The sequence below is a fragment of the Lynx canadensis genome, chromosome C1, assembly GCF_007474595.2.
Source record: "Lynx canadensis isolate LIC74 chromosome C1, mLynCan4.pri.v2, whole genome shotgun sequence".
Lineage (NCBI taxonomy): Eukaryota > Metazoa > Chordata > Mammalia > Carnivora > Felidae > Lynx > Lynx canadensis.
In genome coordinates, this window is record NC_044310.1 from 44,281,849 (window position 1) to 44,299,133 (window position 17,285).

A 17,285-nucleotide genomic window follows, 5' to 3' on the forward strand; every position below is an offset into this window, starting at 1 on the left:
AATCACCAATGGACACTTACTAAAGGACATATTAGTAGGCAGGCAGAAGAAAAATTATCCCAATGGAAGAGATAGAGAAGGAATAGTACACAAAGAGAGAACGCCTAAACGTGGCCAAGTCAAAACACCATATCAAATAACAATGCTGACACCTAGTTGAGCATAAAGCAAGGCGGGAAAGGACTAGGATGCCGCATGCTAGAGGGACTCTCGGAGACTAAGTCAGTCAGGTGGGAAGCGAGCACACGAAACATTCCAAGGTCTAGGTACTGCTCAGAGGAACACAAAGATATTAATGAAATTTTGGTTTTGTTTCATTAAGTTAAAGTTTGGGATAACCAGTAAAATAACTGGGAAAGGAGAACGTGGAATCTTCTCTGGTAAGGGTATGGAGGAGACGGAGAACCGTGCTGAAGCTAGACAGGGATGCGGGATCAAAGGCAGAATTGTTAAAGACAGGAAATACTGTGGGGCACCAGGGTGGCTCAGTTGGTTAAGCATCCAACTATTGATTTTGGCTCACATCATGATCCCAGGGTCCTGAGATCGAGCCCTGCGTCAGGCTCTGTGCTGAGCGTGGAGCCTGCTTGGGATTCTCTCTTTCTCTCTCTCTGCCCCTCCCCTTCCCCTGCATGCACGTACGCTCTCTTGCTCTCTCTCTCTCTCCCTCACACACACACACACACACACACACACACGCACAGTCTGCATTTCTCAACTTAAAAAAAAAAAAAAGATGGAAAATACTAGAGCACATTGTATACAATGGGAGTGATCCAACAGAGAGGAAAAGACTGAGGATGCCAAACAAAGGATAGAAAACCTGAGGAGGAAAATGCCTCAGAAGGCAAGAGGAAAGGGGATGAGCAAGGGCCTCTGCATGAGAGAAACTCCTTTGCAATAACGGGAGGATATGAACAGACTGGACCTTTCTGGGCCCCAGATGTCACGCATGTTAAGCTGAGGGGAAGAGAATGACCTTCTGCTGGGCACTTGCTACAGGGGAGCCCCGTGCTTAGTGTTTTGTATACACTTGCCCTTTAATCTTCACAACAAAGCTGAGGATCAGATTTTCATACTTCGGGAAGTAAGACTGCACGTAGCTAAAGAATGCAGACTAGAAGGCTAGATTACATGGGTTCTTCCCATGACTACTAGGTTTACAGACTTGGACAAGGACTCAACCTCTATGTGCCTCAGTTTCTCATCCATGAAACGGGGTTAAAAGTAGTACCTAACTCACAGTTTTTGTGGGGGTCAAATGCTGCAGTGTCTCCTCACTGCCCTCTGTGCTCAGCTGTCACCTCCTCCTCCCCTCTGGGGACTGCCTGGCTCTGCGAGACGGGACCACTCCCTCGTGCAGGCCATATTATTACAAGTGCACCTACTGCCTATGGTCCTGTAATATGTTGTTTTCCCATCTCCTCCACTATGCTGTAAGATAGGAACCATGCCTTAGCACTCTTTATAAGACGGCTGAGCTAAACCTCTGCTTCCACTAAAGCAACGGACAAGTTTTCTATCTACTAAATTTACTGCTTTCCACTGTTTCTCGAAAGCCAGAGTTCAGTCAACAGATTGTTTAAATTATGTACTCTTTGTGGGTATAATGTCACCGGCACATTGTAGACCTTTAAATATAAAATGAAGATATTGGTTCTTGGCTTGAAAGAAAACAAAAGCTTTAATGCTTATGGAGCTTAAAAGAAAATGATGCATGAAACTAACTTCTAGATTATTTTTTCTAGGCTTAATTAGTCATTTCAAACGATTTCAAATGCTCTAGCCTCTCAAACATCTATAAGAAACTGGGACACCCATTAAACTGGGGTTCTGACAATTCAATAAATAGGGCATTGATGTCATGCGGTCATTCCACATTTCACTTAACATCATTTCGAATCTATAAAATTCTTTATGATGTTAGTTAACAGCTATGGAAAAATATGCAATATCTGAAAAAAAGTTAAGCGATTTTATGAGCCATATGGAATAACTGTCATTTTTCACAGACTGTTTTAATCTTTCCACGTAAATTTTTATAGCACAGAAAAACTTTTTCAATATATTTCTCTATAAAATGACAAAACTAGACTATATTTACCTTTTGGAAAGTAGACACAGGTGAAACAGCAAACATATTTCCCTCCCCAAACACTTCTGTCCAATTCCTTTGAGATGTTTTCATTCTGTTTTTAAAATGGTACTCATTATCGGGATTGAAAGCCTAGATTCAAAGAGAACAGAGAAGCATTATTATTACCTATTTCTATAGCAACAATATTAGCAGGAGAAAAGAAGAAAAATATAGCCTTGGACTCCTCCATTAGCGGAATCTTTCAAATATCCCCACAGCGCATACTCCTTAGCCGGTGCAGAGGAGTGAATGCCTGAAGCAGGGCTCTCCTATCCGGTTCAGGGCTCACAGGGAGGGAGACCAGGATTCGGGCCAGGTGAGGCCGGTGCACCAGGGGCCCTGGAGCTGCCACAGGGACAGGTGGGCCGCAGGGCAGTAAAGTCCCCTTCTTCACACAGCTACTGTGACCAGTCAGGGAAAAAGGCCAGAAACCAAACCGCAAGAACACCCCATGTGAAAGCATTTATGTGAATAATCAGGAAGACATGAGGGAAAGCTATTTAATCATTCTAAGAGCTGAAAAAGCTATTAAAATTAGAAAGGTATTTCGTTAAAACTGAAAACACAGAATGAATGGCTGCTCTGTGTTTAAAATAAAAAGCAAGGTCCCTAACAGCTAAATTAAGATCTTTAACTATATTAGTTATCACTCATCATTAATTACAAGTCAGAGGACAGACAGAAGGTATTTTAAATAAAAGCAAAACACAAAGTGCTTCATTTTAGAGATACTGTACCATCGTAAGCACACCCAGGAGACCTGTGGGAATCGGATCTTGTTTAATTCTCTCTGCAACCAGTTCTATTAATAGCATCAACATGTTGTAGATTCCTTCATGAATTTCAGTACCCCACTTGTGAACAGCACTTGATGTCAGGAGCTACAAAAACAAAGGGCACTTTATAGAGTCTAACTTGAAAAGAAAAAGTCTATTGTTTATCAGTTCAATCTTGAATAATCAAGAGATTATTACCATAATATTACTCTTATGCAGATGTCTTGCTTTAAGGAAAGCCTGTAGCCAGTCTGCTCGTTCCTTTATTTCAGAGTCAACACTGAGTTTTGTTTTTGCATGTTAATTCCCTTACATTGAAGCAGTTTGTTTAAAAGAAAATTTGCATTTGTTTCTCTACTTTTCATCATTACTGGGGGGAGGTCAAGTGGTGTAGAGCAAGTGAGAACATGAGACCAAATCCTGGAGCTACCACTGTTTTCTAGCTGTCTGATCTTGGACAAATTTACCTGAGTTCCCGAGGCTCGGTTTCTTTCATGCAAAGAGGCAAATTCTTACCCACTTCACACAGATGTGCTCAATATCAAAAGATAAAACAAATGTGAAAAAGTATCTTATACATAGTACAGTACTGTTATTAAATATATCGTAGCCGCCAATACTAACTGATATTCTTGGAATCTAAGAAATGGATGCTATATTTCATGATTTGAACACACACATTCTTGTCAGATTTTTTATATGTCAGAACTGCATCTTCCCACCTGTTGACCAGATGGCAACAGGACTATGAATGTGGAAACAATTTTAGAAATATTTTACAGATTTTGCTTACGTTTTCCTTTCTGATATGTATAAAAGTAATATTCAGTTTTTAAAATTGTTTAAGCCAATCTAAAATAGCTCTAAGTGATAAGGCACTGTAACGCTATTTACTTTGCCACTGCTTCTCTTAAATACAAAACATAAAATACACAACAATCGTGCATGTTACACTCAGACAGCATCTCAGATTCATTAACAAGGCGGGAAAAGGTGCACAGATGAAACTCAAATAACCATCAGTGGATTTCTCCACGCCTCAGGCTTCTAGTCCTTGGGGAAATCTAATGCAGGAATAACCTGCCAGAATGGGGAATGAGAAATCAAAGGGTTTCACTTATTAAAATAATGGCAAATTGGTATGCTGGTTTCATGTTTTCCTAAGATTTCCCTTTAGAGGGAAAATACTATGCAATAAAAATTCCATCTTCGTCACACTGAGAATCCCTTAACAAGAGCAGCCTGAAAGAGCCCAAACTTCTCTAGCTGCAGAGAAAAACCTCAGTTCCAGATTTTCTAAATACCAATTAATTGCATGATTTGCTCCAATGAGCAATAATCATAACACCGACTTTATATATAAACCAATGAGTTACTACTTTTTTTGCAAGAATTTTTTGCCTGCCTGTATATTCCTCCTATACCTAAATTATAAAGCAAGATGAAGCAGAGATAAGCACTCAAGAAGCTTCATAGGACTATAAAATAAAATTCAGCACCACTCCTTCTGTTGCCATCTCACTGTTCAGTTTTTAATCTGAAAAGGGAATTCAACCTACCTTGCAGAAGAGGGGAAAGACAGGCAGCCCTTTGTGGGGAAGCTGTGCTCAAGGTTTAAACGTAACTATGCGCTATGGCCAGACCTAGATTTCCTTCCCTGCTTGAACACATGGTAAAGAATCCAGGCTGGCCTGAAGGTAACAGGTGAAGAAGGCAGACACGACAACAGAGTCCCTTTTGTGCGCCTCATTCATACAATTGCTTATTACTCATACCTTCCTTCTAATAAAACATTTGAGGTGGCTTGTAAGAAAAGCCAAGGGAAGAGGGTAGAGAAATAGTCATCATACCCGGAAACACAGCTAAGGAAAGCAATGGCAATTATATAAAATACCACCGAGTTTTCTCGTAGCCAAATCAAAGGCACACAGAGTCCTTAGCTCTTCTGATTTAAAAAAAAAAGGGGGGGGTGCCTGGGTGGCTCAGTCGGTTGGGTGTCTGACTTCAGCTCAGGTCATGATCTCACGGTCTGTGAGTTAGAGCCCCGCATCGGGCTCTGTGCTGACAGCTCAGAGCCTGGAGCCTGCTTCGGATTCTGTGTCTCCCACTCTCTGCCCCTCCCCTACTCATGCTCAGTCTCTCTCTCTCTCTCTCTCTCTCCCCCCCCGCCCCACCAAGAATAAATAAACATTAAAAAAAATTTTTTTTAAGTATGCTTTTTTGATGGGGACAAGAACCTTTTTTTTTTTTTTAAACATTTATTTATTTTTGAGACAGAGAGAGACAGAGCATGAACGGGGGAGGGTCAGAGAGAGAGGGAGACACAGAATCTGAAACAGGCTCCAGGCTCTGAGCAGTCAGCACAGAGCCCGACGCGGGGCTCGAACTCACATACCTCGAGATCGTGACCTGAGCCGAAGTCGGATGCTTAACCGACTGAGCCACCCAGGCGCCCCAGACAAGAACCTTTTTTAATAGCTCTTAACTGTAAAGGGAACTTAACACATACATTTTTCTATAAACATTGAACAACACAACGTAGGGTACCTTTGTGCTCGTAGTTTTCTGGGAAAAAACAACCTAGCAACCAACCGCTGGACCACTTATTATGCTATTACAAACAGATGAGCACATAATATAAAACTGTTCTCTGGACTGTCTCTGCACACAGAGTAATATACTCCAAATACGCAACTTGCCAATGACCCGCATTGACACAGGGTTTTCTGGATCTGGAGATCATCAACCTAAAGGTCCTCTCCTTACACTGATAAATCCTTTTCCGCGACTTTGAATAAGCCTGTATTTTCTTTGTCTGTAAATTTATACATACAGTGCAATGTGCTACATACAGTATTGTCACACTGTAAAAATTCCGCTATTAAAAAAAATTACTGTAATTCTTAACAGAATTCATAAAAGTTTAAAATAATCTTAAACGATAAATTGGTAGATGAATTCATCCAAAATGAACATAAGCCTTGATTCCATATAATCCCCGCCCAAATGACAATTTTAAAAGATTCTGCACTTTTTTCAAAGATGCAGCTGTTTTTGTTCCTAAAATTAATTTTGGTATTTTTTAAGCCTTGAAGCGAGGGAGATGCTACCAAGATGTAGACGGGAGTGACAGTTTACAAATGAACAGTTTATTTTACGGGGTTTTAAGATAAATACAATCTTCACCCATCTGTAGTTCTAGTGACTTCCTTGCATACGGGACTAGAATGGATGTCAAAACCCAGAAGGACAAGACAGCAGGAGACTCATTTATTCATTCAACAAAGATTTACTGAGCTCTTTCCCAGAAGAGGCAGGCGCGGGCTGTGCACTGGCGAAAACTACAGTGTCTATGACATTGTCTCTGCTCTTTTGGGGATTCAGGACTCATGTCCCGCAAAGGGAGTCATGCTGAGTTAGACTGCTTTCAGAAACACAAGTCCTGTGATCTGCTATTCTCCCTGTTAAGAAAAATTGCTTTCTAAGCGATGTGACCGGAATGGGAGGAAGCACACTGCTCTAGCTCTGACAGAAATGCTGCCACACGCGTGCCACTTGCCATGAAACATACTCAATCCGGTCAAACTTTGCATGGTTTAAAACGCCTGCTTCTGCCTCAGTACGACAATCAGATTAAATGGCTCGTATTTGGGTAAGTATTATCTTTCCCAATGCCACAGGCCTGAGCTTAGGAAGATGCGCAATTTCCAAGTATAAGTGAGCCTTCACCTATTCTTCGGCAATGAAAGAGATGGAAGTAAATGTGACAGGGCGAGCAGTTAAATGTAAAAGTGAATCCTTCGTAAGCCCCAAATTCAGAGTGACTCTGGGCATACTGGGGGATTCTTCACGTGAACAAGACCCATAAACTGGCCTCCCACAAGAAACTAAAACAAAAAGCCTGTTCGGTGCCCCCCCCCCCCCAAAAAAAAACCCAGACTCGCGCATTTTTTCTTACCTTTTTAAATGCTTCAGGCATACACCTATCCATAAATCTTTTACAATTCTCATCAGACTCGGAAAGACCTTAGCAAAATAAATGAAACAATATGCCTTACTAAGATTTTAGGCAGTTTGCAGAAATCATATGTATCATTCCAAATTCATGCCCATGGGACTAGTTATTTATAGAAACCTTCTTAAGGGATTATTAAAAGCAGAATATATATACATATATATGTACATTTTTCCTGCTGAAGGAACAGACCGAGAAACAATCACAGTATTAATGTATTTGTTAATAGCACAATATGTTAATATGAACCAATTCCTATGCATTGGTTAATAGTATAATAAGTTACTAATTAGAAGTGAAACGGTTGAACTTAGTTTTCCATTTTCAGAGTAACTTCAAATGATCTGATTAAACAGCTAATAAAACACCAACAGCAGCTTCTTACTAGCCATTAGTGTTATCTTAAACAGCTCTATAAAAACAAAAGTATTCTCAACAGATACCCAAATCACTCTTCTTCCCTAAAACAAACTGATGAACTCTGTGTTATCAAACGCACACAACTGTGCCTGGCACACAGTAAGTGATGAATACTAGCTAAGTGAATGAATGACTCCACTGCAAATTATCCTCTGAAATACATTAAAAAAACACACACACACACAACACTTAATAATGTATTTTGCTTATCGCTGGGAATACCGCTGGACACATTTTCTTTTTTTCAGACCCACCACGTAGCACAGCACCCACATCCTAACAGGCGCGCAATAAATGCTGCTGCTGAGAAGCCAGTCAGAACGTACCACGAGAGGCCACGAGGATTAAACCTGATCCCAGTCAAAATATTTCCTTTTGATGTGCCTCATATTTAATCATGGTGGTAAATTAAACCACATATACTTTTAATGAGGAAAAGAAAATCACAAAACAGTGGACCAATTCATCCTATAACTGAACTGAATATGAAAACTATTTTTCTTCAGTACAGAGTCTAGAAGCGTCCTTACACTGATACCCATTTTCCAACCCAGAGATAGCTTATTACTCTATTAGTTTAATATTTGTAAAGTACTGAAGACAGCGCCAAACATTTAATATGCGCAAAATGTTTGCTAAATAAGTAGTACTTTTTCTCTTAAAGGACAAAAAGCCACTGAACTGAACCTTAAAATGATCCAAGCTTTTGTGGACAACGTTCCTTTCAATTTCCACAAAGCTTCTCAATTATATTTTGAAGACTCTCATACTCTATTGGAGCTAGGAGACAACACGTGGTTCAATTCAAAGCTTTTAGTCCACGGGGGCTAGACGGAGACCAGGAGAGTAAATGATCGAATGTCACCCAGACAGGCAGGGACAAGAGGGAGGATTAAGGCCAGGCCTGGTATTGATCCACCCGCCCACCCCCCCCTCCTGGGGCCTGCAGGGGGAGAGCTTACCGAGTCTGGCCAGGTAGGTGGACGCCAACAGGCATTTGCCCAGTGATTCTTCCCGCTTGTAGGGGATGGACCAGTGATCGGTCAAAACGCGGCTTTCCAGCTCATACAGATTCGTGGTGGGGAACTCGATCCCTTCCCCCGAGCAGTTTCCGTTTTCATCATTCTTCTGACAAACAGGGATGACGGCAAAAACACAAGCAGACGCATCAGTGACTGTGTGACAATGCGTGTACGTGGAGCACAGCGGAGATGCATGCCCAGCGGTAGCGCCCCGTACGGAGTGTGGATCCCCCACGGCTCCCTCACGGTCACATCTGCCGGACCAGCTGGGCTACTGTCCACTCCCCTCACGGTGACTTCCCGCTCTCGCAGAAGTCATTTCACCTTTCTTCAAAAATGAGCTCTCTCAGTGTCTCATTACAGAACAGCAAACTACCTTCACCTACAGCCATCCTTGCTCTCCCGCTGTCAGAGGGGACGGGTTTCTCCAAAGGGTCCTCTGCATTGCTGTCCCCATCTCCTCACACCGAGTGACCCCTGACCCCGCACCAGTATGGCTTTTCCAGAGCCCTCACTCTCCCACAGCCACTGTTGCTCAGGCCATTACTGGACGCTATGACATTAAATCCAATGAGCAGTTTCAGTCCTTCTCCTCCTTCCCCGTAGTGTCTGCCCCTCTGTCCGCTCCCTCTTCCTGCAAGACTAGCTCACCCCTCACCTCCCCGGGGGTCTGGCTGTTCTGCCCTGTCTCTTCACCCCCTCTTCCTGGCCATCAAGTACTGGAGCTTCTCAAACGTCAGCGCTAGGCTCTCTTCTCTCCTCTCGGTGTTCTCCATCCCAGTGAAAGGCACCACAGCCAGAAATCAGGGACTCGTTCTTAAAACCCTGTGCTCCCATCCCCACTCCAAGACCTGGTGATAAGACCTCCTAAATTTCTCTCCAATCCATCTACTTCCGCCCACCTCCATGGAGGTGCCACTACTCCTGAATTCACCCATCCACCTTCTTTAACCTATGTAAACTCCTGTACATCCTTAACTCTTTCAGAAAAGCCTTTCCAGAACATCCAAACTATACCAAATTTCCCTAATTATTTTATACTCTTGCCATCCTGAGCTTCTCCTCGTAGCTCAGCTCACAGATCTAATTTTACATTTATTTGTGATTGATTTTTGTTTTAAGTTTATTTACTTTGAGGGAGAGAGAGACAGACAGACAAAGAATCCCAAGCAGGCTCCACACTGTCAGCACAGAGCCCGATGTGGGGCTCAAACCCATGAGCTGTGAGATCATTACCCGAGCCAAAGCCAAGAGTTGAACTAACCAACTGAGCCACCCAGGTGCCCCATATTTGTGAATGATTTTATGTTTGCCCCCACTAGACCAAGCTCCATGAAGACAGGAACCCGGGCTGGTTTTGACCACCTCTGTATCTGTATCTCCAGAACCCAGTGGCTAACACAGAGTACGTGTTTAATATATATAAGGTGGAAAAAGACTTTGTGCAAACAAAGTTTCAACTACTAATAGGGGACCTGCCAGGCTTTCCATCAATTCTTACCACAGTAATCTGTTATAAAGCAAACTGGGCCCCTCCTCCAAACTGCCTCATACCTACTCTGGTTTCTTTAAAACCTAAATATTTTCACAACTCACTCTATAATCATTCCATTAAAAGAAATTACCTTTAGCCTCAATTAAGGAAAAGACCATAAATATAAAGCAGAAGTGATAAAAATACACAGAAGAAAACAGTTTTCAATCCCACATGAGGGCTAAAGGAACGGGACACTCTAGTTTTTTTAGGTTCACGGTTAAGCTGGGAAGAAAATAAGACAGTAACCAAAAAGGTGATGAAAAGCTAACAATGAAGTAGACAACAATGGAAACTGGGAGTGAAGGGTGGGGGTGGACCAAATAGGTTTACAATCGTAACATATGCGGAAAACTCAGTTCTCTTCAGAAAGACACGTAATTAATAAGTTCTGCAAATAAAATAGTTTTACTTAAAGGAAGCTGAGGACACTCTAAGAGTAAAGATTCTGTATACTTTCAAAATAGCATACTTGCTAACTGCCTCAATTTACTAACCTAGGATCAAAGTACAACTAAAGCATATACAAATACAATTCAACTGGATGACAGGTTATGTCATTACTATGAAGTATCTATTGTTAACTTCCACAGGAGTTAATCAAATCATATATGAAATCATCAACTGCACCCAGCAGTTACTAAGTGAAGAGCCCCCAAGAGCTTCCTAAGAGTCACAAGAGAGCTGCGTTCTCTCCCTGCTCTCTGCCATGTGAGACGACACAATGAAGTCGGCAGCCTGTGACCTGCAGAAGGCCCTCACCAGAACCCAGCCATGCGGGCACTCTGATCTTGGACTTCCAGCCTCTGGAACAGCGCAAGATGAATTTCTGTTGTTCATACGCCAAAAACAGCCAACCGAAAAGCTAAGAGCTTCCTTTGGGGGGTAGGGGTGGCAAGGTCTTTAACAGCATCAGTAATGAGACGAACTTCATGTGCGTACCAAAGGGACGTACCGTGAAGGCACGACAACATCCCTGCTGGGGTATTCCTGCCAAAAATGCGGAACCCGAATCCAGTCATGAGGAAACCCAAAATGAGGAACACTCTAAAAAATAACTAGTCTGTATTCTTCACAAACGCCAAAGTTACGAAAGACTGAGGGTGACCAGACAGCCATGATAACTGAATGCAGCACGGGCTTTTGTTTGTTTTAGTTTATTTCTTGGCTTCAAAGACTTTCGTACTGGATCAGTGTTAATTTCCTCGTTTTGGTAATGTACTAAGGTTAAAAAAGAGAGTATCTTCATTTTTAGGAAATACACACTGAAGTATTTAAGGATGGAGGGGCATCATGTCTGTAATTTATTCTTAAACAGTTCAGGAAAAGCAGTAACAATACATACACACACATATTTACATACACGTGATAATATACACAAAGAGAGAATGATAAAGAGAATGTGATAAAAGGTTAACATTTGAAGAACCTGAATAAAGGTTATATAAAAATTCCAGATTTATGGTAAAGTTGTAATGTCCTTTTTGCAATTTGTCTGTAAATCAGGAATTATTTCAAAATTAAAAACTATTTAGTTAGATAAATATATAAAAGGCATAGAATTCTGGTGCCATACAGAATCTAAGAAAATTCCGTACTTTACACAGGAAGAATCTAATGAATCTAGAAAGATGGGGGTGTACCTGTAGTGGTTAAAAAAAAAAAAAAGTTACATTATACTTAGTATACTCTACTTAAGAACTCCATTACAGTTGGTAACATAAATAATTTAGCTTCTAAATACTTTTATGTTTTTGTCTTAAATTACTAAATAGGTACACATGTTCTTAATAGAAAATACCGAAAACATGAATAGCGAAAAATAAACCTACCATTTATTCCACCACTTAAAAATTAATCACACTGACGTTTTAATAACTATTTTTCCAGTAAAAGCTATTTCTTTACAGATTCTATTTTCTTAAAAATGCACAAATGTGGAACTAACCTTGCTCTCACCACCTCCATGAGCCCCCATCATCTCGCTCATATAAAGACAGTATTAATGTAGTATTTCTTCTCCCACCTGATTTAAAAGGCTGATGCACAAAGCAATAATCATAAAACTGGTAACAGAGTGATGTTTTGTACACGATTGAAATTAAGTTGATACTAATCTGAACTATACTGCTACAAACTGAGATGTTAATTATAATCCACAGGGCCACCACTAAGAAAATAACTTAAAAATATGTATATAGTGAAAGAAAAAAGGGAATTAAAATGGTATACTCAAAAATACCTACTTAATACAAAAAAACAGGAGTTATGGAAGATGGAAGAACAAAACAGCATAAACCATAGAAAACAAACAGCAAAATGGTAGATGTAAATTTTGTCTTCTCAATTAAATTATAATTATCAGTAATATGGTAAACATAAATGGACTAAACACTCCAATGAAAATGGGAGAGATTTGCAGAATGGATTTTAAAAAATGATCAACTATATGCTGTCTAAAGCCACACTTTAGATTCAAAGACACAAAGAGGGTGAAATAAAAGAATGGGAAAAGATATATCACATACACATAAAGGAGCAAGAGTGGCTATACAGGTATCAGACTAGATGTTAAGACAAACATACTGCCAAAGATAAAAAGAGACGTTTCATAATGATTAAAAAAAAAAGGTCAATATAGGAGGAAGATAAAATAAAAGGATGAAAAAAGACATACCATGAAAACAATAACCAAAAGATAGCTGGAGTCGCTACACTAATACCAGAAAAAAAAGATAGATGTTATGTGAAAATCTGTTACTAAAGACAAGGGATTTTTTTATAATAAAGGGCTGATCCACCAGAAAAATGTAATGATTACAAAAAATGCATGCATTTAACAAAAGAGACTCAAGGTAAAGAAAGGAAAAAGTGACAGAATTTAAGACAGAAATACACATTCAACAAGAAAAGCTGGAGGTTTCAATACCTCACTTTCAGTAATAGATGGAGCAATATAAAAGATCAACAAGGACATAGGAAAGTTAAATAATACTGCAAACTAAATGTAAAAGACATTTATAAAACTCTTTAGGATAGAGCATGTTAGGTCCTAAAACAAGCCTCAATAAACTTGAAAGGATTAAAATAATACAAAGTGTTTTCTGACCACAGTGGAATGAAATTGAAAATCAACAGAAGGAAATTTGGGAAATCCAAAAACATGTGAAAATTCAACAACACAATTCTTTTTTTTTTTTTTTTTAATTTTTTTTTTCAACGTTTATTTATTTTTGGGACAGAGAGAGACAGAGCATGAACGGGGGAGGGGCAGAGAGAGAGGGAGACACAGAATCGGAAACAGGCTCCAGGCTCTGAGCCATCAGCCCAGAGCCCGACGCGGGGCTCGAACTCACGGACCGCGAGATCGTGACCTGGCTGAAGTCGGACGCTTAACCGACTGCGCCACCCAGGCGCCCCTTTTTTTTTTTTTTTTAATTTTTTTTTAACAACACAATTCTAAATAACTAATGGATCAAAAAAAAAATAATGGAAATGAGAAAGTGCTTTGAGTGGAATGAAAGTAAAAATATAACAAAGTTTATGATGCAGTGATTGGAGGGAAATTTTTGTTTTAAGAAGAAAGATTTCAAATCAATAACCTAACCATGAACCTTGGAAACTAGAAAAAGCAAACTAAATCCAAGGAAGCAGAAGGAAGGAAATAATAAGGATCAGAGTGGAAATAAATGAAAGAATAGGAAAAACAATGGAGGCAATAAAAAAACCAAATTAGTTCTTTGAAAAGAGAACTCCTTTCAACAAAAAGGAGAAATTTTTAGCTAGACTGACCAAGAAAGAAAGAAAGAAGACTCAAATTACTAATATCAGGAAAGAAAAGAGGGGATTATCAACACTGACCTTTTGGAAATAAAAATGACTACAAGGAATACTATTGATTAATTACATGCCAACAAATTAGATAATCTAGATGCAATGGACACATTCCTAGGACATAAACCGGAAAAACTGACTCAAGTAGAAACAAAATCTGAAAGGACCTACACCAAGGAAATGGAATGCTTTGTAATCAATAGCTTCTCACAAAGAAAAGCCAAAGGCCAGATGCTATTACTGATGAATTGTACCAAATGCTTAAAGGAGAATCAACATCAATCCTGCACACTCTTCCCCAACTCAAAAAAAACAAAAAACAAAAAAAAAGAAACAAAAAAAAAGAAACAAAGAAAGAAACAAAGAAACAAAGAAAGGAAGGGAACATTTACCAACTTATTTTAGGAGACCAGTATTACCCTGATATTAAAACCAGACAAAGATACCTCCCGTCAACGGATGCTTGATGAATGAGTGGATAAACCAAATGTGGTATATAAACACAATCTATTCAGTCTTTAAAAGGAAGGAACTTCTGATACATACTACAACAGGCATGAACCCTGAAGACATTAGTGCTAAGTGAGATAAGCCAGTCACAAAAGGACAAATATTCTATGTTTCCACATTTATGAGGTAACTAGAGTGGTCATATTCATAGAGATAGAAAATAGAATGGCGGTTGCCAAGGGATGGGCGCAAGGGACAATAAGAAGTTACCGTTGAATGAGTATACAGTTTCAACTTGGGAAGATGAAAAAATGCTGGAGATGGATGGCATAAAGGTTGTAGAACAATGGAATGTACTTACTACCACAGAACTACGCTTGAAAATGGTTAAAATGGTAAATTTTATGTTATGTATGTTTTACCACGATTTTTAAAAAATGGACAAAGATATCAGAAAAAAAAAAAAAAAAACTATGGACAGACCAATATCCCTACAAATCTGGATACAAAAATCCTCACAATAAACTAGCAAACCAAATCCGGTAGTATATAAGATTATACACACGAGGAAGTGTGATTTATCCCCAGTATGCAAGGTTAGTTTAGCATACAAAAACCAATCAATACACTACATAACAAAAGACAAAACAACAACAACAACAACAACAACAAAAACCATGATAATCTCAATAGATCCAGAAAAAAATATTCACAAAATCCAACACCTTTTCACGATGGAAAAAAACAAAAACAAAAAACTCAACAAAGAAAAGGGAATTTCCTCAACCTGATATGAGGCATCTACAAAAAATCTATAGTTAACATCATACTTAATTGTGAAAGACTCGATTATTTTCTCTAAAACCAGGAAAAAGAAGGATATCTTGTAATCAAGTATCTGGCCAGAGCACTTAGGCAAAATAAGAAATAAAAGGCATCTCTTCATGTCGAAAAGGATGAAGTACAACTATTTACATTCACTGATGGCATGATCTTGTATACAGAAAATTCTAAGGAATCCACCAACACCCTGTCCCCCAAAAACCTACTGGAATAAATGAGTTCAGCAAGGTTGCAGTTGCCGAAAACACTATATTAAACAGTAAAATTCAACTGCATTTCTATACACTAATCATGAACAATACTAAAATTAAGAAAATTCCATTTACAATAACATCAAAAAGTATAAAATACTTAGGAAGTACAAGACTCATACACTGAAAACAAAACATTGTGCAAAGAAATTAAGGAAGACCTAAATAAATGGAAAGACATCACATGTTCATGGACTGGAACTTAACATCGTTAAGATGGCAATACCTGCCAAATGAGTCTATCGATTCAGCATGGCATCAAAATTCCAGCTGACTTCTTTCAAAAATTGACAAGCTGACTCTAAAACTCACACAGAAAGGAAAAAAAAAAACCTGAACAGCCAAAATAATCTTGGAAACAAAATGAAGAACAGTTTGGGGATCTAGACTTCTCACTTTGAAAACGTGTGACAAAGCTACAGTGACCAAGAGAATGTGGTACTGACATAAAGATAAACACACAGATAAATGGAAGTGAACTGAGATTTCACGAATAAAACCCATACATTTTGGTCAAAGGATTCTCAACAAGGGTGACACTGTAATTTAGTTAATCTCTGACAAAGGCATAAAAGCATTCAATGGAGGAAGGTTGGCCTTTTCCACAAATGGTAGTCCACTGAATATACATAAGCAAAAGAATGAAACTAAACCCCCACGTCATACCACACATACAAATTAACTCAAAATGTAACATAAGAATCAATCTACGTGACCTTGGATTAGGCAATTATTTCTTAGATAGGACACCAAAAACACAATGTTAAAAGAAAAAATATGTAAGTGTTGAATTTTGAACTTCATCAAATTAAAAACTTTTGGGCATCAAAGGACATCATTAGGAAAGTGAAAAGACAATCACAGAATGGGAGAAAATAGTTGCAAATTTCATATCTGATAACAGACTTTGATCTAAAAAGAGCTCTTACAACTAAAGAACAAAAAGACAAACACCTCAATAAAAAATGGGCAAACGAGGGGCCCTGGGTGGCTAGGTCAGCTAAGCATCTGACTCTTGATATGGGCTCAGGTCATGATCTCCCAGTGGTGAGATCTGGTGAGACGGAGCTCCCTGTTGGGCTCCACGCTGAGTGTGGAGCTTGCTTGCGATTCTCCCTCCCCCCCCACCCCCCGTCCTCCCTGCTGCCCCATCCCTCCCTCACTTGTGTGCACTCTCTCTCTCTCAAAATAAATACACATTTGTTTTTAATTTCAAAAAACGGGCAACCAATTCGAATGGACATTTCTCCAAAGAAGATATACAAGTAGCAATGGCCATTAGTACATGAGAAGATGCTCAGTATCATTGGTCCTCAGGGATATGCAAATCAAACCCCAAAGATGCCACCTTCACATACATTAGAATGACTAAAACTAAAGAGAGAAATAAGAATCGGTGAGGATGTGGGTAAACCGGAACCCTCATACATTGCTGGCGGGATTACAAAATGGTGCAGCCACTTGGCAAGACAGTTTGGCACTTCCTCAGGTTACCCAGTTACCACAGGACACAGCAACTGTACTCTTCTCTATGTTTACAAGATATTCCCTAAAGAGAGGAAACATACGTCCACATAAAAACTTGTACATGAATGCGCACAGCAGCATCGGTAATAGTCGAAAAGTAGTAAAAACCCAAATGTCGTCAAAACTGACGAATGAATAAATACGGTATATCCGTACAACAGAGAAACAGAGATAACCTTCAAAAACACTATTGTAAATAAAAGCCAGACATGAAAGGCCATATATCATATGATTCTGTTTATATAAATGTCTAGAATGGGCAAATTCACAAAGAAAGTCGATTAGTGGTTGCCAGAGGATGGGAGGAGGGAGAAAGGGACAGTGGCTGTTAATGGCTATAAGGTTTCTTTTGGGGCGGGGGGGGTGATTAAAATATTCTAAAATTAAAGAGTAGCGATGGTGGCACAACTCTGTGAAGGCATACTTTAAGAGGGTGAACTTTATGGTACGTGAATTGAATCTCAAGGCGGTTATTT

At 39.4% G+C, this 17,285-nt stretch overlaps 1 protein-coding gene across 1 annotated transcript in view; it reads right to left on the bottom strand.

Moving 5' to 3' along the window:
• USP24 (ubiquitin specific peptidase 24) overlaps positions 1-17,285 on the bottom strand; it is a 138,097-nt gene that overhangs the window by 100,403 nt on the left and 20,409 nt on the right. Inside the window, 4 exon segments of the mRNA XM_030323637.1 lie at positions 2,105-2,227; positions 2,875-3,018; positions 6,872-6,939; positions 8,311-8,476. Of these exon segments, the coding sequence (XP_030179497.1) occupies positions 2,105-2,227; positions 2,875-3,018; positions 6,872-6,939; positions 8,311-8,476 (501 nt within the window).